At 38.9% G+C, this 26,574-nt stretch overlaps 1 protein-coding gene across 3 annotated transcripts in view; it reads left to right on the top strand.

Annotated features, from left to right (window-relative positions):
• The window catches only part of CCSER1 (coiled-coil serine rich protein 1), a 687,005-nt gene that overhangs the window by 3,151 nt on the left and 657,280 nt on the right, over window positions 1-26,574 (top strand). For all 3 annotated transcript variants that reach the window (XM_009273535.1, XM_009273534.1, XM_019470564.1), the window contains exon 2: window positions 2,353-2,540. In XM_009273535.1, coding sequence (XP_009271810.1) covers window positions 2,353-2,540 — 188 coding nt within the window. The remainder of the gene's footprint in view (window positions 1-2,352; window positions 2,541-26,574) is intronic.

Genomic DNA, 26,574 nt, shown 5'->3' on the forward strand with positions numbered 1-26,574 from the left:
GCCAGTTCCTTCAGGACCCGCGGATGGATCTCATCGGGTCCCATGGACTTGTGCACCTTCAGGTGCCTTAGATGGTCTCAAACCTGATGTTCTCCCACAGTGGGCGGCTCTTCATTCTCCCAGTCCCTGCCTTTGCCTTCTGCTGCTTGGGCGGCGAGGCTCAAGCACTTGCTGGTGAAGACCGAGGCAAAAAAGTCATTGAGTACCTCCGCCTTCTCCGTGTCCTGGGTAACCAGGTCTCTTGTTTCATTCCAGAGAGGGCCCACATTTTCCTTCCATCTTCCTTTTATCCCCGATGTACCTATAGAATCTTTTCTTGTTGCCCTAAATAAACATTGTGCAAGTTCTCATTATGTAATCTATGAAACAGAGAGAGTTAATTAACATCTACATTTTACACTGGATCTTTAGCTTATGAAAAGGAATTTGAAAATATTAACAAGATTAAGTGGAAAGGCTGTGCCTAGAAATGCCAGTCTATAGAGATGCAGATGAATAAAAGCACCAGGCCCTTGAGTGAAGGACACCTGTCAGAAGACATTTATGTCTGACAGTTTATTTTCTCAAACCAACCTAAAGACTGGTGCTTTCTTGCATAATCCTGAGGCGTATCTGGTGGGCCAAAATTTGTGAGAGTTAACAAGACTGCATTTATTGTGTTTGTATTAGAAGATGGATGAGTATAAACTCATATGAGTTCATACCCATCTTTTTGCTTGGACATTTATCTAGGCATGTAGATTATAAGCACTCAAAAGCAATCTTGCTTTTTGAATTATTTGTCACTGCAAGGCTTGGTAATTAATCCACTAAATTAGCTTTCACCAGAAGGGACCTGTTTCCCTCAGAACCTTAGTCAATTGGAAGAAAAAATATATCCGTTTATGTATGTTACTGGTCCTGAGCACTTGGTTGGTGTTCCTTGCAACATTGGCTCATCTGTGAATGAGCTCATCCTTTTGAATCTGACTTACTAGAGTGTACTGCAGAACAGCAAGTGAGCAGCTCGGCGAGATGTTTAGAAATACACAGTGCATTTGAAACTCATGCATCGGCAGCTGTATATTTAACCTGTATTTCTGGAAGGCAGCTAACTGGAGTTGAAACTGTGATGGAGAGGTTTTTGTAAATGGGATTCATGTTCACAGAAACACTAGAGCTAATACTGCACTTTATAAAAGTCGATGATTAATTGTTAGGGTTTTACGGTTCTGTTCAAAATGCAATTTTTTTCTCACTTGTGTGGTGAAGAATGTATTTAAAATTAGAAACTGGCCAAGCATACAAAGCGACCATTGAAAAAAGATATAAAATCCTGCCATAGGAAATGAAACAAATATAGAAAAAGCTTACGTGGCATTCAGTAAGATATGGCTATAAGTAGTTATATCTGTTACAGAGAGACTGGTTTGAACATTTGGTTTTGCTAAAACAGTATTTAAAACCAGGTGTGAATACAAAATATTTCTGTGCATTTTCTTTGGTAATAGATATTTTCTCTCCTGTAGCTGGTCTCATAGCTGATACCATTACAGATAGCATTGTGAATGGGACATTAATGTATGAGCAGGTTTGATGTGCCATATATTTCTTAGTATACCTTTATATATCCTTATGTGATATGGATTTTTTTGAAAAGTCTTAGAGAAAATGTCTGTTCTCTCACAAAAGGCAAAAGAAGATAAGATTTTGTGTGTTACATTTATTATGTTATTATGCTTTTCCTTTTCCCTATCTCTAAATTTGCCCTAACACCTCAAAATGTAATTTTTCTCCTCTTTTCTGATGTCTCATTTTTTTAACTGGAGTTGGGGACTGGGATTCAGCCTGCTGGCTGCAGGCTGGGTTTGGAGGGCGTGGATGCAGAGGTGAGCTAGGAAGACCAAACAGAAACCAAAACCAGTGTGCATCCCTGTCCTATGCAGTGGTAACAAAGCTGTTACTTGGCCCTACAAAACCTAGGCTTGCCTCGGGGTGCAGGGTAAGGCAGGTTGCGTTTTGGCACCAGTGGACCAGCGATAGTTTCTCTGGTGGATTTTACTGGACAGCGGTTTGGAAGTGTCCTAAAACGAGGGGAGAAAGGAAAGGGTGGATCAAAGATCCTTCTGGATTCTGTGAGGAGCTGTGGACTGGGCCGTAGTGTGTGGAGCATGCTAGTGATTGGAGGTTGAACAGTGAACTGGTGGCCCAGGTGACACTTTTATCTAGGTAAGCAAGATCTACTCTCTACAGAACATCTCTTATGTGATTGTCTTTCAATGTAAGCATTTCAAGCAAAGCAGTGTTGTCATTAAGAAAATATTTGTCGGAGTAATTCTCTGTAATGATTGCTGATTGCTTCTCTATTTGTAGTTGATCTTGTCAATAGCTTCAGTCCATACCGAGAAGGCAGATTTGTTGAGAAACGACTGAGATCCTCTTCAGAAGGTACTGCTGGAGGCAGTCGGCTGATCATAAAACCAAAGGATGGAAATACAGAAGAGCTTAACAGCCTACGGAAGCAGAGAGCAAGCTCATCCTCTTCAAAAATGAACAGCATGGTGAGTTTTATTCCCATATGCGTAAGTTTTTGGTTTTCTGTGATTGGTGTAACTATAATGAGAAGCAGCAGCTTTACAAGTAATGGATGGTAATAAGGTGGGGGGGTGGGGGGCAGGGAGAAAAGCTGTCTCAGGCTTCCAAAATGTGATCCAGGCTCAGCTACAGATATTAAAAATATTTTTTTCAGGGTGTGACATTGAGAAAAGGTTTGCATACTTTCTGGGAAGAGATTCTTGTTGTCATGCTTTGCTGATTTGCCTGGGAGAAAAATACTGGGAGAGGGAACTGCAGCAAAATTCAGTATGACTATATCTGAGGTTAAATACAGCGGGCTACTCTGTGGCATCATTTTATTATTACTGTGTTAGTTATTTCATGGACTCATGTCTGGTATGAGTGAGATGAGATTCAGACCAGAAGTTAGATAGAGAGGAAGTTGTCTGTAAGGAGGCTCATTTGAAAGGTCTCAACAGTCCCTTTTGAGACTGGTGACAAGTTTGAATGCTTTCACTCTGAGCACAAGGTAAGGAGGAGAGGAAAGGATCTCTTCTGAGAACCCTTGAGGATCCCGAGGACTGGAAAAGCTAAGACAGATCAGATAACTGCAGGAGCGTGCTTTTGAAACCCCTGCTAGTGAAACAATAGTAGAAGGAACTGACTGACTGACAAGTTTGTGCTTTCCTATAGCCAGTGAGAATAAACATTTTAAGATGAGTGTAACTTTTGCTTACGCATGTGCTCTCCAGTGAGAGGAATAAAGATGATGCTAAGATTGAACATCTAGAGCAATGGCATCCACTCTTTAGTTTATGGGAATCACTAAAACAAGTTTTATGGCCATTATTAGTTTGAAATATTTTATTCAACATGCTGGCTGAAGAAAAGAGGATTCATTTTGTACCCATATCTGAAAAGCTTTCCAAAGAAAGCAAAAACCTCCAAGTTTCTTACCCCTGCCTAGAGTTGCTAAACAGATGTATAAATAAAGGGGCTTTTCCTTTTCAGGTTTACCTAATAGCTATTATGTTACAGTGATGCAGGACCAAACGCGTCCCTGAGAGACTCAGATGTAAACACAACTGCCTGTTGTAAGAGAGAATTTTTGCAGTTTTTCAGAGATGTGAAACTGATTGGTGCAAACTGTTAGATTTCCAGTTACGTGCTCTTCTGGTGTAGTTTTGCAGGCTAATACAAAAACTCGACAACTCATACCATTACTTAGACAACTTTATGACTGTGTGCTGGTTTGGCTGCCATTAAACGTAACATCTTCTCTCTCATCTGAGAAGTGAAGGAAGGCTAAAATTGTCTTCCTCTGTGAGATTCGCCCATACTAGTTCCTGGCTGGTCGTTTAAAAATAGGTCCCCACGGAAGGATCTGATTTAGTGTGAAATCCCCTTATGGAAACTGGTGGGAAATTGGGGTTTGGGGGTTTCTCAAGAGGATGTGAAATCTGTCTTTTGTCTTGGTAAATCTTACCCATGTATCTGAATGTATCATCCAAACGTTGCTTTGTGGCTGGGCTCACAAATGCTGCTGTGGATGGCAGGAGAAAATTACATCAGTACCAAGCACATTCTTACTACGTATGACCAATGCACAACAGATTTTCCAGTGTACTGGTGTTCTGAAGCAATGGTCACTAAAAACACTCAAGTAAAATGGAGTTACTTGATGTCTTTTACAGAAACGCTTGTCCGTACACTCACTTTATGTAACCTGGACAGATTGGATTACCAACACTTCAATGAGAGGATTATTCTCTTCTTAGCAGTATCAGATTGTGCAGATTTATCAGTATTCACTGATTAATTTTATACTACCTGAAAGGGCAGGAGACAAATTATATTTTAGGAAGGAGAAGATTTTATACATCTGCCTTTCTTGTTTCTAGATTGTTGCCAACTTCTCAGGTGAAGTAGTGCAGTAATGCAAAATTTATTTCAACAAAAACCCCTTGATTTTTTATTTTTTTTATCCACTGAATTATTGCACCCAGAGATACAGCATAGAAATAAAGAGGTAGAATTGCTATATAGTAGAAGAAACCTTTGTGCTATTAAAGTGTATAGTTATAGTGTGTTTCTCTGTTTTTGCAGGAAGTTCACATCCAAATATCAGTGAATAACATCTTATTTTTCAAAACCAGAAAGAACATGATGACATTTAAAGATGCTGTTTCATGTAGGCATACAGAGCATTACGCAGATGTAGTTCCTGCCCTAAAAAGCTGGTTACCCCTGGCTCAAGCCTGTAAACCTTATTGGGGTTGTTAGACCCAAGCTATTAGGCAGATCTCTCAACTAGACTGATGCCACAGCACTTCATTCTATTTAGCCTTGTAGTAATGATGGGGCTGGGAAGGTGACAACACAGTAACAACAGGAAGTAAGCAAAGTGTGCATGGGGGGTGGGTGCTGATTTGAGTCTCTTCCTCATGTTTTGTGTATGAAATCCACATTTCTTTTTCACTTCCATTAGCAAGATTGTCCACAAATTCACAAGGGTTTGCTCATGCTTATTTGTATTACAGTCATAGACCAAGAACTTTTATGTCAAGATTACTGTGCATAGTCATGAGTGAAGGTAAAATTATTCCTGCTTTCCCCCCAATGCGTATGGATATCATCTTTATATGTTAAGAAAAATGCTAGATGAAAGCTTTTTTTAGTAAAAAGTGAGGGTTAAGAAGAAGTAAAGCAAACAAAACCAAAACTAACACCCCCTTCTTCCCCTCCAAACAACCAGAAGGCAAAAGAATAAGCGGAGTTCCCTGGAAGGAAAAGGAATTAAAAATTGAAGAAATTGATTGTCTGTAATAATAATAGTAAAAAGGCCCCTGCAAAATACTTGTCACAAGCAATTAATGTTTAACACCACAGTAGCAGATTGTTACCAGTGAATGATCCTAATGAAGAATAAATACTAGGTAAAGAACGGAGTTGGTAAACTAAGTATTATTAAAAACCTTAACCTAACTTTCTTGCGTGCCTAGAAAACCATTAGTCACTCTTCTGTGGCTACCTCTGTTCATTTTGTTAAATTTTTGAAGAATGTTAACCACGGCGTTTAAGGGATGGCAAGTCCATGGTGGATTGCTGAGGCCTTTCTGATGAGGGCAGCATTGCTGTTCAGTTCCGCTCCGCGGCACTGAGCGAGTGGTGGTAGCTGTGGATGCCCGTTTTCTGGCATCATCCAGATGTTGTGTTACGCTGAAGCAGCTCTGTAGAGTGAAACATACCCTTTCCTTGCAAACTGAAGAAAGTCGTCCAAGGCCCTGCTTGCTTCTTTTTTCTTGTTGGCAGGCAGCGTGGGCTGCTTCTGCTGAGGGGCTGGCGGGAGTGAGGAGCCAGAAGAACTGAGGGGATGCTAGATTTTCACAGGACATGAGAAGAAGAAAAAAAGACCAGCATCTGAGAAACTGTTCTTCCTCCTAAACAACTTGCTCAGCAGAGTATTCTTGCATGATTTGCAGTGCTCTTTTTGAAGGCGATAGGTAAAAGCTTGGATAGGTGGATCTCCTAAATACCCAGAATATGTATCAAACCTACAAAGATGGTCACCACCTCCCCCAAGAGTGACATTAACTCACTTGTGAGATGCTGAAAGTAATTTATGATATGGACAAGAGCAATGCTACTCATAAATGAGATGTAGGGAAAGAAGAAAGTCTTTCACAATAACTCTGCAAACGTGCCAGTTTTGTAGTAATGTAGATAATGAACTGAAACAGACGCTTGAGATTTAACTGCTTAGATTACTAATTATGTGTGTTTCATCAGAATACGGTTTCAAAGCTGTTATTCTTGCAGTGACCGATTTCTGCCACAAGATGCCACCATTTCACTAAAAATAGTTTTAGATTTTAGTATTACATAGTTACACAAGAGGTGAAAACTGCAATTCAGGACACGTGTTTTTGGAGCAGTTTAATGTTGATTATCCTGTGCAGTAAAATAGACCCTTTTCAAATGAAGATGGTTGATACTGATGCAATTTAAAGAGATTCATATTGGTATAGAAACTCTGGTCATTCAAATGTTTCAACACCAGTTACAACTTTAAATATTTAGAAAAAACATATAGACTAGTTAACTATGTCTCAGAAGATTGACAGAGGCTATGGCTGACCTCCGTGTTCTCCAGCTAGGAGGTGGTTCTTTTCCACTGTGTAAGAGAGGCAAAAAGAAAGAAAGAAAATGCAAAACAGCATGGTAAAAAACCTGAATGACCTGAAATATGCAGCCCTGCAACACCAATGAAAAGAATGGAAAACTGGGTAGTGGAAATGTAGGAGAGAATTAGAATAACCACATTGGAAAAAAATAGGAGCAGACCCCCAAATCACTGTAAGTTCTTTAAGAGGATTGGGAGACAGGACAGCAGGAAAAAAGAGATGAAGTGCTACAGTACTTAGAATTAACAGTAGAAATTGAGGTGTGTGTGTGAGCAAAAAAATTATCCATCACTTCTCATAGTAGTGGCTAATGTGGAAGATGACTATCCTAAATATCACCTTTACCAGTACTAAAGAGAAAATGTTTAAAAAAAAAAAAAAAATTGCTGATTTTTTTTTTAAAGTTGCTGATAGAGATTTTGAAATGCTAAGAAATTACAGTCATTAAAACCTGATAGTCATGAAGGATGATATGAATGAAAGTAGTTGTACGTTACTACAACTTAAAAAAAAGTTCAGAGGATTGTTGGAGCTTGTAGACCACACTGTGCAACTTCAGGATGTGAGCTGCACTGTGCTGTATGCACGCGTGTTTTTACTCTGTCTAGAAATATGACTGCATACATTTAGTAGAATGAGAGTGCCCGGTTATGTTTGGCTCTTGCAGACTTGCCTTTCTGCCTCTCTGCAATTATTTACAAAGAAAATAATTGTCTGTCTTTGTGACTGCTCCCTTGCGCACACCTGGCTATTGGCATATGTGCTATATAACTAAAAGAAACCTCATTTTTCAGCTTTTTCCTGTCTCAGTGGGTGAACATTACCACTGTCCTTTCTGTTCTGCAGGACCCTGTTTCTCTGGGCAGTCTCTTGAGCACAGGTTTTTCTTCGGTTTCTCATACTTGAATCTTCTCTAAATGTTGCCTGTTTTTATTTTCTTAAATCCAGCTACAAGTTTTCATCCTTGCAGGTAAAAATTTTTATGCTTGCCCTCAGTGCTTCATCGTTCTCTCCTTTTGCCTAGAGCAAGGCAGCCTTGCCTGCTTGTGTCAGTCCAATTAGAGCTGCACAACTTATTTTTCCGGATTGTTGCTTTGACTGTGCCGTTTCTTTCTTTGCATCTTTCCCATGGTTCCAATGTATTAGATAACACCGCTTGTTGCCAGTTAAAGGACTTCCATGGCCTAAGGTCATCCCAGCTTTTTTCCCTTAGCTTTAACAGTGATACAAGTCTTCATTGCCCGCTTGTCAAACTGTCAAATAGTTGCATTCATGTTTCCTCCTGCATTGCCTGTCATGCACTAGAGTAACTGCAGTTACCACAAAGCTTTCTTAATTTCCTTTCTCAATCTTCATTTTATTTTTTTGCCTTGCCTACGAGTAACAACACGATACTGAACTAAGATAATTTTTCAAGATGCATGCCGGTACTGTATTACTGAGGTTTTTTTGCTTATCCATCCAATGCTGACACTTAGGCAAAATCCCCTTTTCCTCATGCTTGTACTATGCTTATCATGTGGGGATGCTCCGAGTACCTAACATCTCAGTAAACATATTTACAATATAAATTAAGAACAGTATATGCAAAAAACAGTGTTGGAATACAGGATAATATTTCATGGGCTACTGCAGGGTTCAATTTGATAGTGGGAGGGGTTGAATATGTCAATTAAACATTAAATTTGCAAAATTAATAATTGACTCATTTAGTGTAGAGAGGGCTGCCTGAAACTTTGGGGGGACATAACAAAGGTAAATGATTGACACGGAAATAGTGAGATGCTAGCAAAAGAGATATTAACTACAAGTATTTGAGATTCCTAGTGTATCTCTGGAGGGAGCAGAAAGGCAAAGCATAGGTCACTTTAATGGAAATGTGTTATGGCCCATGCTTAGAATGTCCGTTTGTGATAATTATCTAATTAGCAGCTGGTGTCTAAATTTTAGTTAGGTGTCCTGGATATTCTCTGTGAGTAACTGTACCTAGTTTATGTTTCCTAGGTGATTTGAGGTGACTTAGCAATTAATAGTCGGGTTTCTAGTGTACTTCAGAAATGGTACTTGCAATGATGGAGCAATTATCCAAACCACTGTATTCAAATCTATCCTTGTGTTTGGTGTCATACGTTATGAAGCAGTATCCAAATCTGCAACTGATGAAAGTGTGATCAGTGCTTCTCACAAATGATTTCATTTTTAATGTTTCCTGAGAAGTCTTATTATCAAGCACCAGTTCTAACCTAGTTGCTATATCATGAGAGAAACATCAGGATCCTGTGCCCCCATGGACTCCACTGAATGTACATGAATAAGGGCTAAAATGTTTTTTACATTCCTCTTCTCTATGCTGGATAGGATGATATTTTGCTGGTGTCTGATGAAGCGCTGAGTGTGGGTAGAACTAGGTTGGCTGCTAGCCTAGAGAGGATTGAAGTGATTTTCATATTTGCTCCAGGTTGCTTTAGCATTATTTTCTCCTTCTTTTTTCTCCTTGAGTATGGACTTAACCTTCTGCTTCATACCTTCTGACAGCCTACGCTGAGACCATTTGGAAGCTGAGATTTTTATGCAATCTGTGGCCAACACATTAGGTGGAAGATGCTATTGAAAATACATGAGTTGAATGGTTTATGAGTTAGAGTGGGTGACCGGTAGACTTAGAAGTGGAATTGAAGGTGGTTGTTTTTGTCACCTGTAAATGTGACCTATAGAGGCTTGAGAAAACCCTATGGGATACACTCTCCATCTACAGACTGGAGACACATTAATGATTAATGTCTTAACAGCAGATAAGCTGCTGTCTTGACAGCCTGCACTGGAAAGGCAGTGAATGAAAGGTTATGGAGAGGATCTGAGTGCTAAGCGTTTCAGTTCAGGTTCAAAAAAAAAACCCCAAACCCAACCTTTTTCAGATATACCAAAACTGTTATAAAAATATGAACCAGGTAAGCAAAATGCACACACTCCTTTAATGTCCTCTGCACAACCTTCTTTAGAACTAACAAGGCTATGTTTTCTCTGAATAACTGCAATCTGTTGTTAACTTGCTATACATATATTATCTCTGGTATCTGTGGTGTTCACAAAAGTTTCTTCGTAGTTAAAATAGATGTTACATTTTGTTCTGTCACTGAATTATGGGATTTCTGCTTAATTCAAATTCCTCTGCTATGCTGGGCTTCTCAAGGGAGAATATTTAGGAACATCAATTCTTATTGAACTGTTCAAGCAAACCCTGTAAGGCAGCGGTTCACCCTTCGTGTGAAGTGGACTTGACAGCATTCATTTATAACTAGCTTTGTACTAACGTAACAAAATTTCCCCTTTTGCAATGAATTTGGCGTTTTGCTCCTTTGTGGAAAGAAACTGTGGAAGCCACTTAAATTAAGAACTATCAGGATTACTTTGATAATATATGGCTGAACAGTGCTATCTCAATAGGAATAAACTGCTGATTGTAGGTAAGTAGTAATTTGGGCCTTATATTCTTAATTTAGCATGGAGAAAATGCCTTTCACATACTATTAGCATAAAAAAAAAAGGAAATGGCAAATTGGGATTTAAGCATTTTGTCTGTGATTTTTAGGTCAAGTCAACTGGAAGCTTTTCAGCTAAATACCCTGTGGGAAATTAATGTCCGTAGTGTAATATACATTTCTTAACATATTAAGAGCTTGTAGAAATCAGATTGCAGTTGTTAGACACTTTGAATTAATTCTTGAGATCAAGTAACTAACAGAAATTAATTTAGATGTGACTTAATACTTATGCTCTAATGTTCTATGCGGTTCTTTAAGGAGATAATTATTCTAGTCCAAAAAAGGGTAAACTGTTATTCTAATATCAGAGTAATTATTCCAATTGAATAGAGTTATGTTAATACAGGTAGAAGGTAGTGAGTTATTAGCAATTTTAAATCCCAGAGTAATCATGGTAGTGGATGGATATGTTGTTACATAGTGAAAATGGGACAGAATTAGTTCTTTTAGTTCTGTGATGGGTTAACCCCGGTGGGTAGCTCATCACCACGCAGCTGCTCGCTTACTCCCTCCAGCGGGATGGGGAGGAGAATCAGAAGGGTAAAAGTGAGAAAACTTGCGGGTTGAGATAAAGGCGGTTTAATAGGTAAAGGAAAAGCTGCACATGCAAGCTAAGCCCAATAAGGAGTTCATTCACTACTTCCCATCGGCAGGCAGGTGTTCAGCCATCTCCAGGAAAGCAGGGCTCCATCACATGTAATGGTTACTTGGGGGAACAGATGCCGTAACTGCAAATACCCCCCCTTCCTCCTTCTTTCCCCCAGCTTTTATTGCTGAGCACGACATCATATAGTCAGGGACATCCCTTTGGCTAGCTGGGGTCAGCTGTTCCAGCCGTGTCCCCTCCCAGCTTCTTCTGCATCCCCAGCCTACTGGCTGGTGGGGTGGTGTGAGGAGCAGAAAATGCCTTGATGCTGTGCAAGCACTGCTCAGCAATAGCCAAAACATCCCTCCCTGTGTTACCAACACTGTTTTGGTCACAAATCCAAAATATAGCACTATACAAGCTACTCTGAAGAAATTTAACCCTCTCCCAGCCAAAACCAGTACAAGTTGGATATCTGATATTTTCTTCTGAAGTTCTAACATAGGAGTACTTACTGTAAGTATTGCCTGAACTAATTTACAAGGGACTAGACTTTTAAAACTATAGATAGGTGTCCTCTGTAATGTGTTATGTTTATTTTTCTGTTTTCATATTTTTCTGGAATACTTAGCTGTTTATTGAGACTCAGAAATGTAAATGCAAAACACCCAATTAATGGATTTTTCTAACAAAACACACTTCTGTGCTAGTCTCGCTACATTCCCCAAACAATTTTGCCAGTTAATGTTAAGAGAAAGCTTGTTCCAAAGCTGCTCATCTTTTTGAGCTGATATTATTTTTAAGGATTTCTTTTCCCACATGAAGGGAAAGATTTCTTTCTGCACAGAAATATCTGGTAATGTGTTAAAATACACAATAATAATCAGTATTGTTTAAACAGATAACTATATTTGTCAAGCAAAAGCAGCTTTGTTCTTTTTTTATTTTATTTTGACTTTTACATTTTACTTTCCTATTCATTATCACATTTTCCCCAAGCACAACATGTTCTGAGTAGAGGCGAGTACTGTAGCAAAATCGTTATGCAGTGTTGTTGAAAAACAACATTCTATGGTCTTCAGTCTGTTTGTGCATGTGGGCTACTAAAATCTGCTTGTCACCACCTACGTGCTACCTCCAAAGAAAGAACTTGTTTGTGGTGAAGACCTTTACTTTCTGCTCAGTGCCTGTCATGCTGTGGAGATGTGAGAGAGGTCAGGGATTTACCAAGGATTAAACATTCCTCTGACAAATCTAATCAGTACTCCCTACCGACTCTCAAAATACGTTAATCAGTAGTAGGAGAGGAACAGAATCACTGAGGTTGGAAGGCACCCCTGGAGATTGTCTGGTCCAACACCTCCGCTCAAAATAGGGTCAGCTAGGATTTACCCAGGGACATGTGTAGTTGGGTTTTGAATATCTCTGAGGGTAGAGACTTCAGAACCTCTCTTGGCAACCTGTCCGGGTGTTTGTCTAGCCTTATGGTTTAAAAAAAAAAAACCCACAACCTTTTTCATGGGTTTCTTGTGTTTCAGTTTGCACCTTCTTGTCTATTCACTGGGCACTGCTAAGAGCCATCTGACTCTGTCTTCATTACTCCCCATGACCACCCTTGTATGTCAGATGCTCAAAGCCCTTTGATACTGGGAAGAGATGAGAGTCCAAGATTGAAATGCAAGGACAGGGAGCTGCAGGGAATACTGACAGAGCTCCTTTGACACCTCCCATTGCACTCCTAATTCACTTGTTGTGCCGGTGGGCTCTGCCCAGCCATGCTCTGCCTGCAGACATGCTGGGGTGGGAAGAAATCGTAAACTCACAGGAACTGGGATCATCACCATGTGTACACACACCCTCTTATATTTCCCCATCCTACTGTATGGACCAGGTGTTCCAGAGAAAGGAGGTGGTTGACAGGGAGTACCTGTGACGTGCTGTGATGGTGGATGGGAAGGTAAAAGTGTAAGGGGGGGGAGGAGGCAACCAGGACCCTAACAAGTGTTTCCGAAGGAATCGGAAGAGGTAGTAAAACCTGATGTACTCTGTGTGCTTGCATGCTGGGATCTCTTTCTCATTGTAGAAGGGGGACAGGTCAGGGGAACCTGAGAGTTATCATTGGTGGAGACAGGTTATAGGGTTATGTGACCTAGTGTGGCTGATCTAATGTCTGTATTTCAATTACTGCACTTGAATTTTAAGTAAAAGAGGGGTCTTTATGCAATGAGTAATATACTTAAGTGGAAAAATCTTTCTATCCATTATTGGTAACAGAAAGTACTTCTTAAGAAAAAAAGGTAAATGATTTTAATTTAACTCCTTCTATGCACACGAGAGGAAATGGCCTCAAGTTGCGGCAGGGGAGGTTTAGATTGGATGTAAGGAAAAATTTCTTTACTGAAAGAGTGGTTAAACATTGGAACAGGCTGCCCAGAGAAGTGGTTGAGTCCCCATCCCTGGAGGTATTTAAAAGACGTGTAGATGAGGCACTTAGGGACATGGTTTAGTGGGCATGGTGGTGTTGGGTTGACGGTTGGACTCTATGATCTTAGAGGTCTTTTCCAACCTCAATGATTCTATGATTCTATGATTCACTGGAAGATTACTGTCATGTCTCTTATCTTGGGAGGTGCCCTTAGCATTGGCAGTATTTTTGCAGCTGTGGTATATCTTCTCAGGTTAGCATAGGCAAATAATACATACAGTAGGAAAACAGAAATCACTAGGTGACTCCCCTAAGGGAGACAGTTAATGGAGAGCTAATTCACTGAAGTTGAAATTTATGACTAGTGAGCACAAATTAAACAGTGTCTTGGGTTTTTCATCATGTAGGTCAAATGATTCACAGGTAGTTTGCACTCACTTGGTTTTTATGAAAATAAAAATTGAAAATTGCCCCGGTCTTGTTCGTAGAGTGACTAATTTAGCTCCCGTCCTTTCTTGTGCACATCATTTCCTGCTGTGTAAGTCCCTCAAACAGCGTGACCCAGAATGGTCTTGTGGTGAGAATTCTGCAATGCTTTCCCATATTTGTATTCTTTGCTTATGTGAGAATAAACTCAGAATAAATACAGAGGTTTTTCCCCCAGGCTATAGAAATTCAGGGTAGTGTGCTTCTACCAGGCCTTTGATCCCTTTGATTGATAAAAAGAAGGTAATGGGGTGAGAAATGGAAATGCTGTTGCGTTGCTTGTTCAGTCGTTGTGTTTGCAGTCCTTCTTGTCTTGCCAGTGTGTTGCTGGAGGCAATGCCAGGTGAACCCTGGGTTAAGGACATGGCAGTGGCTGGAAAACTAGCTGCAGACCCCAAAAGCTTGCCATTTAGAACAAGAATGTTTTCTGATTTAGAGTCAAGTGCATGCTAGCCCATTGAAGACTCAGGATCACATTCTGCATGCTATATTACTGATTGATATATGGAAATTAGGTTTGGGAATGCTTATCTAGGTTAATTCACCTTTTAACGGAGGAATAGGCAAAAATACGTAATTCAGGAAAGGAATGAGATGTTAAAACGCATTTCGTTGCCTCAGAGATAATTTTCTGTATTCATAGCATTCATTCAGTAAAACTAATAAAATTCATTGAAATAACATAGGCCTGGTGAATAGCTTAATATCTTTTTAAATTTTCATAACTCACTGAATAGATGTATTCATTAAAAAAACACATACAACCCCCCCCAAACAACACAAACCTTTCTGAAATTAACACACTTTAAATTCAGGACAGGAATGTGTATTTTTGTATTTGAATTGTTGATAAAGAAACTAACATTTTGCATTTTTGTGCTTTGAGAAGTTTTCTTGATTTTTAAGAATATTAGTGTCAGATAATTGTCTAGGATTTATAGTTACATAAACAGTGGATAGCTGCTATGATTCAGAGCTGATTGGCAGTCAGAGGAACATTGGTACTTGAGAAGTAGTAGTTAGTAGTAGCTGGAGCAATTCATTGCACGACACTTACAAAATGCAGTGTTTGATACCAAAGAAAACCTGGGGAGGGGAGTTAAAATGTTTAGTAACAGCCTGCTTCAGGATCTTGAACATCTGCAATGGGATGGGGAGTTTTAATCAATCCAAGGCTAATGGAAGATTGCTCACCAAAGTCCATTTCTGTTGCTCAGACAGATATCTTGGACAAAAAGAAGGGCTTCAATTTTTCTTACTTAATTGTTTTTTATTCATATGCATGTTTTAAGTTACTCCCACATACCCACCCTGTTATGTCTGATCCTGTAAAACAGGCAGCACAGTAGCAGAACTCACGTTGTTTCCTAAAAATGACTCCTACAAGATTCTTCGCTGGATAACTTTTTGGAGTATATCAAAGGAAATGAGGTTAGTTTTGACTGCTCCAAAAATCAGAAGGCAGCATTTGCATGAGAAGTATCCTGTCATCTTTTTTTGGCATGTTGTAGTTGATAAAAGTAAAACCCACCAGTTTTGACTTAGTTACTCTAACCTGAAATCAGATTTTAAGTGTTTAGAATATATTTTGAAGAAATTATCCCAAAATAAGCATTGTGAAACTTGTGTTGTGCGAAGTAAAATGAGTAAATAGTGGGAGGGAACACTTAGTTAAATGAATTTGTCTTTATAAATCTGCAGACTTGGCAGACTGTTACCCTGGCAGACTTCTGTCTTCATAAATTTGCCAACTTTTGGAATCTGGCTCCTTACTGGAGTGGAGGAAGTGGGAGTGGGGGAAGTGAGGACCTGACCCAGAGAGGAGTGAGGAGGATAAAGAAAGGTTACTGGAGGATGGGCTGTGTTCCCATCAGAAAATGGGGACAATTATGAAAGTGCTGATGATAAGAGAGGAAGGGTTGAGGGTAAAAAAAAACGGGATTAAGTATTGGGGGGAGTTCACTGCAGGTAATGTGGAAAAGGAAGTGATGAAGCATTGGGAAAGACAGACGTTTAGGGGAAATTTGGGGCTAGTGGAGCTCTGGAAGTTAAGAGGATGGGAAGAAGGTCAGTGGAAAGAGCTGGAGAGAGGGGAGAAGCTTTCTATATTTTTGTAAATCAGGCAGGAATCGAGCAAGAAGCTGGGAACTAAACAGGTCAAGAGTTGACAGAACTGGTTGCCAAGAAAAATTTGTAACCTCTCTGTTACCTGAAATAGTGAAATCCAGGGGTTAGCCTTATTTTCTATGCATATTCTCTCTAAGGGACGTTGTTCGGAGGAAAATAAGGCAGCCAGTAAAATATGCATTGTTGGCAACAATCTGTCAGGTATTTTAGCTGAAAGAGGGAAGTAATGCAATTTTCCTCCTGTAAGCGTGGCAGTGTTCATGGTGTAGTATAAGTCTTTTTGTATTTTCTTTAGTCACTTTTTAACAAAGTTTTTCCTCCAGATAAGAATAAGAAGTTGTCATTTTTTGTCTTTACTCTTTAAGGACAGATGTGACATGGAAAGCAATTTGATCTTGTTATCAAAGCTATACCTTTTCTTTTGAAACACTTTACCTTCTCTGAGCCTGTAAATGGGGAAAGAAAAAAGGAAAAGGAATATTTTTGCATCTTGATTCATAGAGATTTATGCCTATAACTTCCATTCCTGTTAACTCTGATCAAAGTTATATCACAAAGCATCCCCAGCATGGACATCTTCCTTAATTTGTTAATTCAAGTCTTTATACAAGATACATTTTCTCCTTTCTGATGTGACAATCGTGTGCTCTTTTTGCAATAGACCACAATATTTCTTTTTCTGTATCTTTTTCTTTTTTCACCTGGTATTCACCAGGTGCAGCTGTTTTCACAGCGGTTGTTTAGACTTCACCTTTGTGTTCCTTAGTTTGCAGGCATATAACATGGGAAATATTTTTTTTTTCTTTACTTTGTGCCTTAGGCTTATGTGATGAATTGTTTCTTTCAATGATTTGGCGTTCTTCAGGGCAATATCTAAAAATATAAATGCAACACATTAAAACAGATTTATGAGCAGTTTCAGAACAAGACTGAGGCTGTATTAAGTGGATTTAGACGGAGAGGGGGGAAAAAAGCAGTCAATAGAGACCACAAACTGTTTTATGGACAGAATTGTATCCAGGAGAGCATATACCTGAAGATAGAAAAGTAAGCTTCTGAAATGAATTCTGTGTGTCTGATGTGTTGATATTTCTAAGGGAATTATGAAAAGATGTGGTGTCACCTGTTTATTCATACTGTACTTTTACTGTTTTAACTCTATGCTTTAGGGCTTCAGCTGGTCAGAAAATTCTGTGGTCAAAAATAACCAAGCAACAGCTGGATCAATTGACCCTCGTTTGGTTCACTGTAGTCATGGCACCACGCTGGAGGGAGTGATGTGGGCATAGGGGAATTGCTAGTTGAGGGTGGCAAGCAGAGAAAACATGTTTTTTAGCATCGCTGTTAACTTGAAGTGCATGTCAAACTACAGGCTCGTGCTGGAGATTAGAGACTGACTGCTGCTGGTGATGTGGTATTAAGTGCGTCTCATAGTGATGCAAACTTTCTCTGAGATGCCTAATTAATATGCCTTGTTCACACCTACACTATTAAACTGATCACCAGAGATATGGAGTCAGGACAATTTTTTTTTTTTTCTCCCCCTGTGTCAGAGAGAAAGTAACTTTTGGGAAATTTTGCTTTCCCCATAGCTTGGGATGTTGTTCTTTGTATTCCCCATTCCTATACCAGAGGAAGTGTGCGCAATCATTAAAGTTTATGTGGGATGAAAAATTAATAAAGGAAATTAAGACAGAGTCATGACTGGGCTTCAGATGCTGCTTGCTCCCAGGCATGTGTTAAGGATGTGTGTTTTATGTAACACAATGTCTACTTAATGTAAATTAGTTCTCAATCAACTACAAAGTAATGAGTACGTTAACTTGTTTTTACACTGAATCACTTCTAAAGTTTACTATTGGAAGAAGAGGTTAAAAAAAAAGGATTATTTTCTATGATTTGATCACAGGGGGAAAATTTGTATGTCTTAAACAAGAATCATCATCAATGACTGAGAACTACCTCTATTTCAGAGACAAGCTGTCAAGCTATTCATACTGCTTTTCAGGTTTTTAAGAGCAGAAGGGAAGCAGAAGTTAATTCCTCAAAACAGTACAGTTTAGTAACAAGGTATGATGAGAACTGGTACATTTACATGAAATAGTGTTCCTGACTTCTTGTGAATGTGTTTATTCATAAATACGCATATATTTTTATATATCTTGGTATTTCTAAAGTAAGAAAATAATGGAAAAGTAAAATGTCCTTCTTACTTTTCTGTGCCCAGATGCAAAATCAGGAGTAAAATAACCCATTGAGAAGTGAGTAGTGACCTACAAAGCTTATTTGTGCAAATGAAATCTTCAGAACAGACAGATTTAGGATGGGGATTTGTGTATGTCAGCTTCTTCATCGCCTGTATTAGGCACTGATAATGCGAGACATTGAATCTCAGCATGTTGGTGTCTTTGTGAGGTTTTTATTTCAAAGAGATAGAGATACATGAATAAAAATCTTGAACTTAAGTGAAAGGAATAGTCAGCCATGGTTCACGAATCACAGCAGTTCTTGTTTTAATAACTTGAGTTGGGAAACTGGATGCCAAACTATTCTGAACTCGATGCTTTAAGTGGACTCAGCTGTCTACTGGAAGGACCTACAGGTGGAAGAGAATAGAACTGAAGCAGGGATGCCATGCTTACTAACAGAAGAAAGAAAGGCACTACTAATGCATGGTTTTGCTCTCGGATAGCATTCACCCTTCTATACAGTCCGCATAACAAAGGCAATTGTGGCATTATTAAATGGTATGAAGTGATACACTGATTTCTTGAGGCATATTTATTGCCGTACTGTAGGAGGTCTGTAAGGTCTATTAACTAGAGAAGTACAAAGATATCTGTTGTTCAATATTTATTTTAAAAAAAATTCCATGCAGCAGGGTGTCTGATAAAAGGTTTTAGGATCCTCTGTTGTCCCTGTAATGCACGTTTCAGTTTGTTTAATGGAGCTCTCCTTTTTGGAGCTAACACATGAAGCTGCCAAAACTAAATTGTTCATAAGCCTGGTGGTTGTTGTTGTTGTTGTTGTGAGGAAAGAAAAGCCAATGTTCCTATGGGTAAGTAAAACCTTTTTGATGATCAGATGCTTTAATCACTATTGCATGTTTTAATAGTTGGTGAACAAACTCATCACTCATTATTCTGTCTCTGTGTTGTGATGGCAAACAGTGTTTGTTCTATTTTTGGTAAACAAATACTGCAGATTCCATTGAGGGCTCTGTTCAAGCTTAGAATTGTTTGGCAAATAACAAAAGAAATTTCAGTTTTTATTCATTCTACATATTCCAAAGGTAGAAAGATGCAGCTTCAGGCAACATTTTCGTACAGATGTACTGCAAGTTATTTTCATATTCAAGGTGAGCAGAAAGGATTAGCGGATCCTAACATGAATTAGGATTTCATTTCAGACCTGAGTTCCATTTTGATATGCTGTTGCTACACACAGGGTTTGCACACTAGTGTTACAAAAGCTACATGCTAATGGGTATTTGTAGGGAATGGTTGTACTTCGAAGTTCAAACAATATGTAATGTAGGGAAGACTGAAATCATAAAAGTTTTGACTCTTCAAAACTTTTGTGGGTGGCTTTACAATAAAGATGAACTTGAATAGGACTATGTATGTAACGATATTCCTGAGTATAAATTAAAAGGATATACATCTATGAATAGAAGAAAAAATTATCTGTTATTACCTGAGATCCCTTCTATTTTCTCATTTTTTTCGTAGACAAACTGTTGGAAATTATTTTTACTAACAGTATCTTTAGACCAAAACCAGACTATTTTGTTCTTTCCAGTACTTGTATTTACTAAGGTAAGAGATGGTGCTGTGTTCAAGCAGAAGCCAAGTATCAATGCGTGTGGTATGACAAAACTTCAGAGATGGTGGAGTTACAGAGTAGAGGAGAACAGAGTATTTGCTCATGTGTATATAAGAGGTGATATCAAACAACTTCTTGGTACATATGTAGCCACGGGTTTCAACAGAAAAAAAGATTGACAGATTTCTAGAGCTGGAAGGGACCATTGGATCCCCTGGCTAGACCTCTTGTGTAGGACATGTCCTAAAAGCCTATCTGGGTCAAGGACAATGAGTTCTATTGGAGTAAGGGTGTCAAAAATATGAAGCCGTGGAACAGCTGTGTTTTCACTTGCTAGGTTATTCCAAAAGTGTGAGTTGTTTTGTTTTGTTTTAAAAAAGCCAACAAACCAAAACACCAAAACCAAAGACTATTTGAAAAAAACCATACCTAATTCCGAAATTAATGGTAACTGTGTTTTCACTTCCAGCCATTAGGCCTCAGTTTGTCTTCTGTACCTAGAATTAAGAGCATCTTTTAGTACCTGGTATTTGTCTGTCTATTAAAGCTGCTTGTAAATTGTAAACAAAGCTACCTTCTTGGTCTTTTCTTTTCAGTTGAACAGATTGAGGTCTTTAAATATCTTACTTTGCAGAATATTTTGAGTCTTTTTATTGGTTTTATGGTTTTTTACTATGCTGCATGAAATTTTTTGGGGGAGGGTGGGTTAAGCAAAAGTGGGAAGGAAAAAAAAAAAATCTGTTTGATTCTAACTGTTGTGGTTTAACCTCAGCCGGCAACGGAGCCCCCCCCAGCCGCTCACTCACTTCCCCCCCTGCAATGGGATGGGGGAGAGAATTGGAAGAGTAAAAGTGAGAAAACTCATGGGTTGAGATAAAAACAGTTTAATAATTGAAATAAAATAAAATACTACTACTACTAATAGAATACACAAAGCAAGTGATGCATGATGCAGTTGCTCACCACCCACCGACCGATGCCCAGCCAGTCCCCAAGCAGCGGCCCCCCTGGCCAACTCCCCCCAGCTTATATGCTGAGCATGATGTCACATGGTATGGAATGTCCCTTTGGCCAGTTTGGCTGTGCCCCCTCCCAGCTTCTTGTGCACCTTCAGCCTTCTCAGTCGGTAGAGCATGGGAAGCTGAAAAGTCCTTGACTAGTGTAAGCACTGCTTAGCAACAACTAAAACATCGGTGTGTTATCAACATTGTTCTCCTCCTAAATCCAAAGCACAGCACTGTACCAGCTACTGGGAAGGAAATTAACTCTATCCCAGCCGAAACCAGGACATAACAAAATAATAATAAATAATACCCTGTCAAGCATTTGTGAAAATAACTGGTACAAAAAGACAAAAATCACCATCTCATTCCTGTCTTACTGTTGTATGTATAGTTGATAGCTACAATAGCAGTGAACGCCTTAATTCTGCAGGGTAAAATACACTGCACCTCCCAAGAAGATGAATTCTTTGCTGCAAAGTATATTGGCTTCACCTAGATGTTACTTATGCAAATGATAGGAATAGCTAGTCCCTCATAAAGCATTTTGCCCAGTGAAGAGAGTAGCTCTTTCTAAATTTGTGCATAGTTGGCAATTTTCCACTGTGCTGTTTCCTGTAAAGCCGATGCAACTATTTATGCGTTAAAGAAAATAAAGTGCAGGCAGCAACACACATTTCGTGTTATCAGTTGTATTCACTGAAGTAGGAGTCCTGTTGTAGCTCAGTGGGATGACATATGAAATTATTCCAGTGTGTTATGGGAAATAATTGACTTTGGATTTTCTTTGTTGCAGCTGTTCTGCTGTTCTTAATGGTTTTTATTTGTCTGAGGGCTACATGTATATTTTCTGGAAGGGCTGCTGATCATAACCGCTTGTCTGTCAGCCTTTAAGTGAATATTTTTCATCTGTTAATTCATCCATCATCCACTTGCACTGAAATCTACAGACGTTGTGAAGAGATATTTGTTCTTGTCAATAGATGTGCTGCACCACGATGCAGAAAGATGCAAGCAGTACAAGTAATGTATTTTATTAGTCTAATTGAAATAGAGGAAAAAATGAACAAGCTTTTGGCACATAAATCCTTTTCAGGGCCTGTTCCTTAGGTAATAAGTAATTATCTTGGAAGAAGTGTTTATGTCCAGGGAACACGTCTGGTTTTTCTAGCTATAAAATTAGTCCAGTAAAAGATATTACTTCTTCTAATAAACCTTGCCTCTCCTAGATCTTTAGTCAATCATGGTTGCAACAGTTCTGCTAATGTAGCTTTTCAGCAGCTCTTGATTTCTCATCTCCCTGCTTTTATGTGCCTTCAGCCGACACAAGCAGAATGCAAGCTATCTATTTTTCACACATGTAAAAGTCTGGAAAAGCAGTAGTACATCAGAAAAAATTAAAAATATACCTGGTTAATCAAGTTTTTTATACAGCTACTTTTTTGTAAAATAGCATCACCTTCGTAAGGTGATGCTATTGCTCATCTCCCACTGCAGCTGTTCACTGCAAACTCTTATTTCTTCATATTTATTTTGTTGATTTTTTTTAAAAAAAAAGAAAGTGCCTTTCTTAATTTGGCGGTTTTCATCATTTACATTTTTAGGTGAAAGCTGCCAAGCTTTATTAGGGGGCTAAGCTCACAAGGGGGATACTTGTGTCATTTCCACACGCTTGTCATGTTATTTTCTCTACACTTGTTAACTCGAACTGTCAACCTATAAAGTGCTCAGTTTTAGGAAAGCTGCCAAGCTTTATTAGGGGGCTAAGCTCACAAGGGGGATACTTGTGTCATTTCCACACGCTTGTCATGTTATTTTCTCTACACTTGTTAACTCGAACTGTCAACCTATAAAGTGCTCTTGTAACATTTGCGCATGAGGTGCTGCAGGAGGTGACATAAGCTAATAGAAGGTGTTCACGGTAACAGAAAATCTCATTTGTACGTAGTGGAAGTGATGAGCTCAGGGACTTGTGCTTTGATTGTGTTATAATTAACAATGCTTTGTATATCTTAGTGTGATAGCTGCAGAGACTGCTGTCATGTTGCAGGTCCTGTCTGACAGGGTCCTTTCTCCTAAGAGGTGTGGACAGCAGGGAACAATTGAGCAGGTATGCCATCTAGCTGGGCTGATTGCAAGTTTCTCTGCTAATCACAGGCACATCACTCATGATTAAGAATCGAAACCCAGTCTTCAGCCTTATATCCCGGTTGTGGAGGCGATGGCTGCAGGACTGTGTTTTAAAAGCATTCCTTTTATTTAGCAACAGTAGAAAAATTAGGTAGATATCCACAGGAATAAATGCTAAGAAGATACCACAAAGACAGAAGGCTTATATCATATTGCCATATAAAAGGATGGCAAGATAAACCTTTTATGGCTCCTGGAGATAAAGCTTTCTGCACCAGATGTTGTTGAGAACCTGTGGGCTATTTGGTTTTATTGTGCTGTTTCTGATTACCTCTTTAGAGAGCAAAGACATTATCTACTGAATTTCTTACGGTGCTTGGCTGCCATTCCTTCCCTTCCCTTAAAAAGGAAGGCTTGCGAAGGGGGTGAGTAGAGCTGTTCCTGCCTGGTAGCTGCAGTAATCTGGCACTTGCTTTGGTTTGCCCTGGTGGCAAATTGGCTTAGTTCTCTCTCTGTGAGTCCAGAAGGGTCCCCCCTTTTAAGATAACAAAAGCCTGTGTGAAAGCACAAGCCCCTTTAAGAGAGAGTCTATTTGCTGTCTCTTCAAGGTCTGCGTCAGCGCCACGTATTTTCCTTCTCTGACATGTAAGATCACTAACGCTGGTGGTTCTTCCATGCTAAAGGATTGCTCATGCTTTTAACTTCTTGTAGGGCTTCAGACAGTAAAGTATTTCCCTGGCTGCTTTTCCCTTTGTTGACTTTTCTAAAGGCTTGGTGAATCTGGCCTTAACCAAGTGTTTCAAGGGATTGGTATGAACAGCTTCACTCCTTCAGGGCCATCTTGCAACTAGCAAGCAGAGTTGGTTATTATTTTGCATAGCTTCCCAACATTTCTCATTTATATACCGAAGATTACATCTCTGATTTTTTTACTAAGCAATTCTTGGAGCCTAGAGCTAAAGGAAGAGAAACTTTAGCTAACTCTTAAGAATGTTTTGTATTAACTCCAGTGTAATAAATAAACTACTTATATATTGTCTTATTTCCACTGCATATGGATTCAAGTCTTCTCACCTCCTAACACTGGACATTTGTCCACTGTGATCTTGTATAGCAAGTACCTGGTAGGACCTATTTGTAAAACTTAACTTTAATTTATGGTTAATTTCCCTGGTGTATTTTGTAGTCAGTGGAGAAGAAGGCTCCTCCAGGAGATAACTAACAGTGGCTGATTTCAATCTCCCTTAAAAACCATGTGTAAGTTTTCTCACTGTTCTGCCTTGCTGACTGTTGAGAGGACCTCAACAGATTAGCCTCACTGGGCTGGTTCATCTTTGAGAGTCTGGCTCGCTATTAAAGCATTCGACCCAGTTTCGTTAATTTGTTCTCTGTGATGGCAAATCATGTGCTACGTGGATCCAGCCCAATTTTTTAGTGTACCACATGGTTACCTGTTTCAACTGATAGTGTTTGTCCCCTTGCCTCTTTGTACTGTTGGGTTAGCTGGATTCTTAAGTATCTGCAGGGTGGTTTGCTACTCGTTATGTAAATGAAACAGGTTTTTAACTTCATCTGATCTGAGCCAGTTGATACTGTTTGAGGTTTACCTTGAGATTCTGTACACAGTAGTTCCCATTTTACTAAATGGGAATTGGTTTAATATAGCTAAATAAATACTCTGTCACATTTTACAGAGGTCTTTTTCCTAGACATACTGACTGGTACTGCCATGTGTAATAGATGTGAGCCAGCATTTTTTTTATGCTGTCCTGCTTTGGATCCGTGTTTTCTCTGGAAATGGTTTTGGTTTTTTTTATTTGCCAGGAGATTTCACATCCTACAGTCTTCTTAGCCTTGTTGCTAAATGTTTTTAAAAAATTATCCAAAAATCCTGTCTAGAAGGGTATCAGAGGGCGTCACAAACAGTTGCAGCAAGTCAGTGAAAATAATTCGTTTCAGGTTTTCATTTGATTTGCTGTCCTTAGAGGTCTTTTGGTAAAGAAATGGACTCAGGGAGAGAAGATGGAAGACAACTTTATTAAAGAGTAGATGTCATCCAGAAATTCCAGTGTCCAGCCCTAGGGTGTTATTCATCAGTAAGACATGGTAGAAACAGTATTCTAGTTAACTACCAGCGCAAATACTATAAACTGTGAAACAAACCACCAAATTACAGCTTTTTTCAGGACAGTTTTCCTCCCTTTAGTCTGTGATTCTTGAATTCAGGAGGTCATATTCATACCTGAAAATGCACCTGAATCTAGCAGTCTAAAAGGTGTGCAGTTACTGCATGCTCACATACTGTTCATCCCGGCCTCACCCATCTCAGTCGATCTCAAGTAGCTGAAGTCTGTTATCTATCAGACACATAAATATTTCATTGCAGACTTGCAAGAAGAAACTAGGACTGACTTCTACAACTGTTGCACTGAAATTCATAGATTGCTTAGCATTTTTTAATAATACTTCAGACTGCATGTTAAGGAGGTTTAGTTGTTGATGTTATCTGAAATAAGGTTCTGTAACCTTGGAAAAAAGATACCTTCCCTTTTTATTTCCTAGAGCATCATAGTATACAGAGCATATGACATTTTGTCTTAGGATTGTATTTTTTATTAGAACAGAAATAATGTATTGGGGAACTCCTAATAAAATAAATTGAAACTTTGGAAATGAGGAAAGACAGGGTGTGAGAGGTTGGATATAGCCGAGGATCATACCATTATTATTCATGACATTCAAATATAAGTTGCATTGTCAAATACTGGAGAACACCCGCAGTTTAGATTGCTTCCTTTATGTTCCTTTTAATCCTCTTTCTCAGTATGGCTTTTTTATTTCAAGTCCAGAAAAGAAATACTATAAATTTAGTCAAAGACTTCTTTTTAATGGGGTTATATTTTTTCCAATTCTTACATGAATTGAAGCGATACTGTACCCTCTTATTGTACGATCCTGGAATTGAAGACCTGAGAAATGAGTAAAAGAGCACACTAGGTCTTTGTGGTGTGTAAATAAACCTTTAATCTCATCAACTTAGAAATGTCAGTCACTAAGCAAGTAGCTTCTTTTTTGCCTGAGAAAATAATAAAAAAAATGCGTTCAAAACAGTACTTCAAGTTCCTTTTTTCTTAACGTACTCTCTAGGAAAAAGGGGTCAGGAAAAGCAAAAAGTAGCATTGCTCTCAAAAATGCCTGTGGTAGTACAGGAATTTTCTTTTCTCATTTTTGCAAAAAGACTGACAAGAACTTGTTACGGTAAATGCTCCTACTGCTGGAAAAAGAATCTGATGTGAAAAATGCTTGCTGTGTCATTGGCCCCTCACAGAGGGTTGAAAAAGTGTGCAACAGGAATAGGAAGTAGATTACTGGGATTGCAAGCAGGTATTAAAATACCTTTTTAAGGCAGAACAAATTTTATCTCAATTTAGCCAATAAGCTGAAAGTACAGGTGGAGGTAAAAAGAAAGAATATGGAAATAACAGATAAAGAGATAACAGCTTAATATTTAGAAAGCAGATATTACTCTTTCATTACCTGCTTCCCTCTGATTGATGTATTAGGGTAATTTGGTTTGCTGCTGCCTTTGGGATTTATTTCTAAATGCATGCGTATTATATAGCACTATATCATGTACTTCAATGTTCCTGCTTACTGATTCCAGGGTGAAATCTGTTTTTAGGCTCTATACATTACATTTCACCCATTACATTCTCAAGAAAGACAAATGATT

The sequence above is a fragment of the Aptenodytes forsteri genome, unplaced genomic scaffold (genome assembly GCF_000699145.1).
Source record: "Aptenodytes forsteri isolate BGI_AS27 unplaced genomic scaffold, ASM69914v1 Scaffold93, whole genome shotgun sequence".
NCBI lineage: Eukaryota > Metazoa > Chordata > Aves > Sphenisciformes > Spheniscidae > Aptenodytes > Aptenodytes forsteri.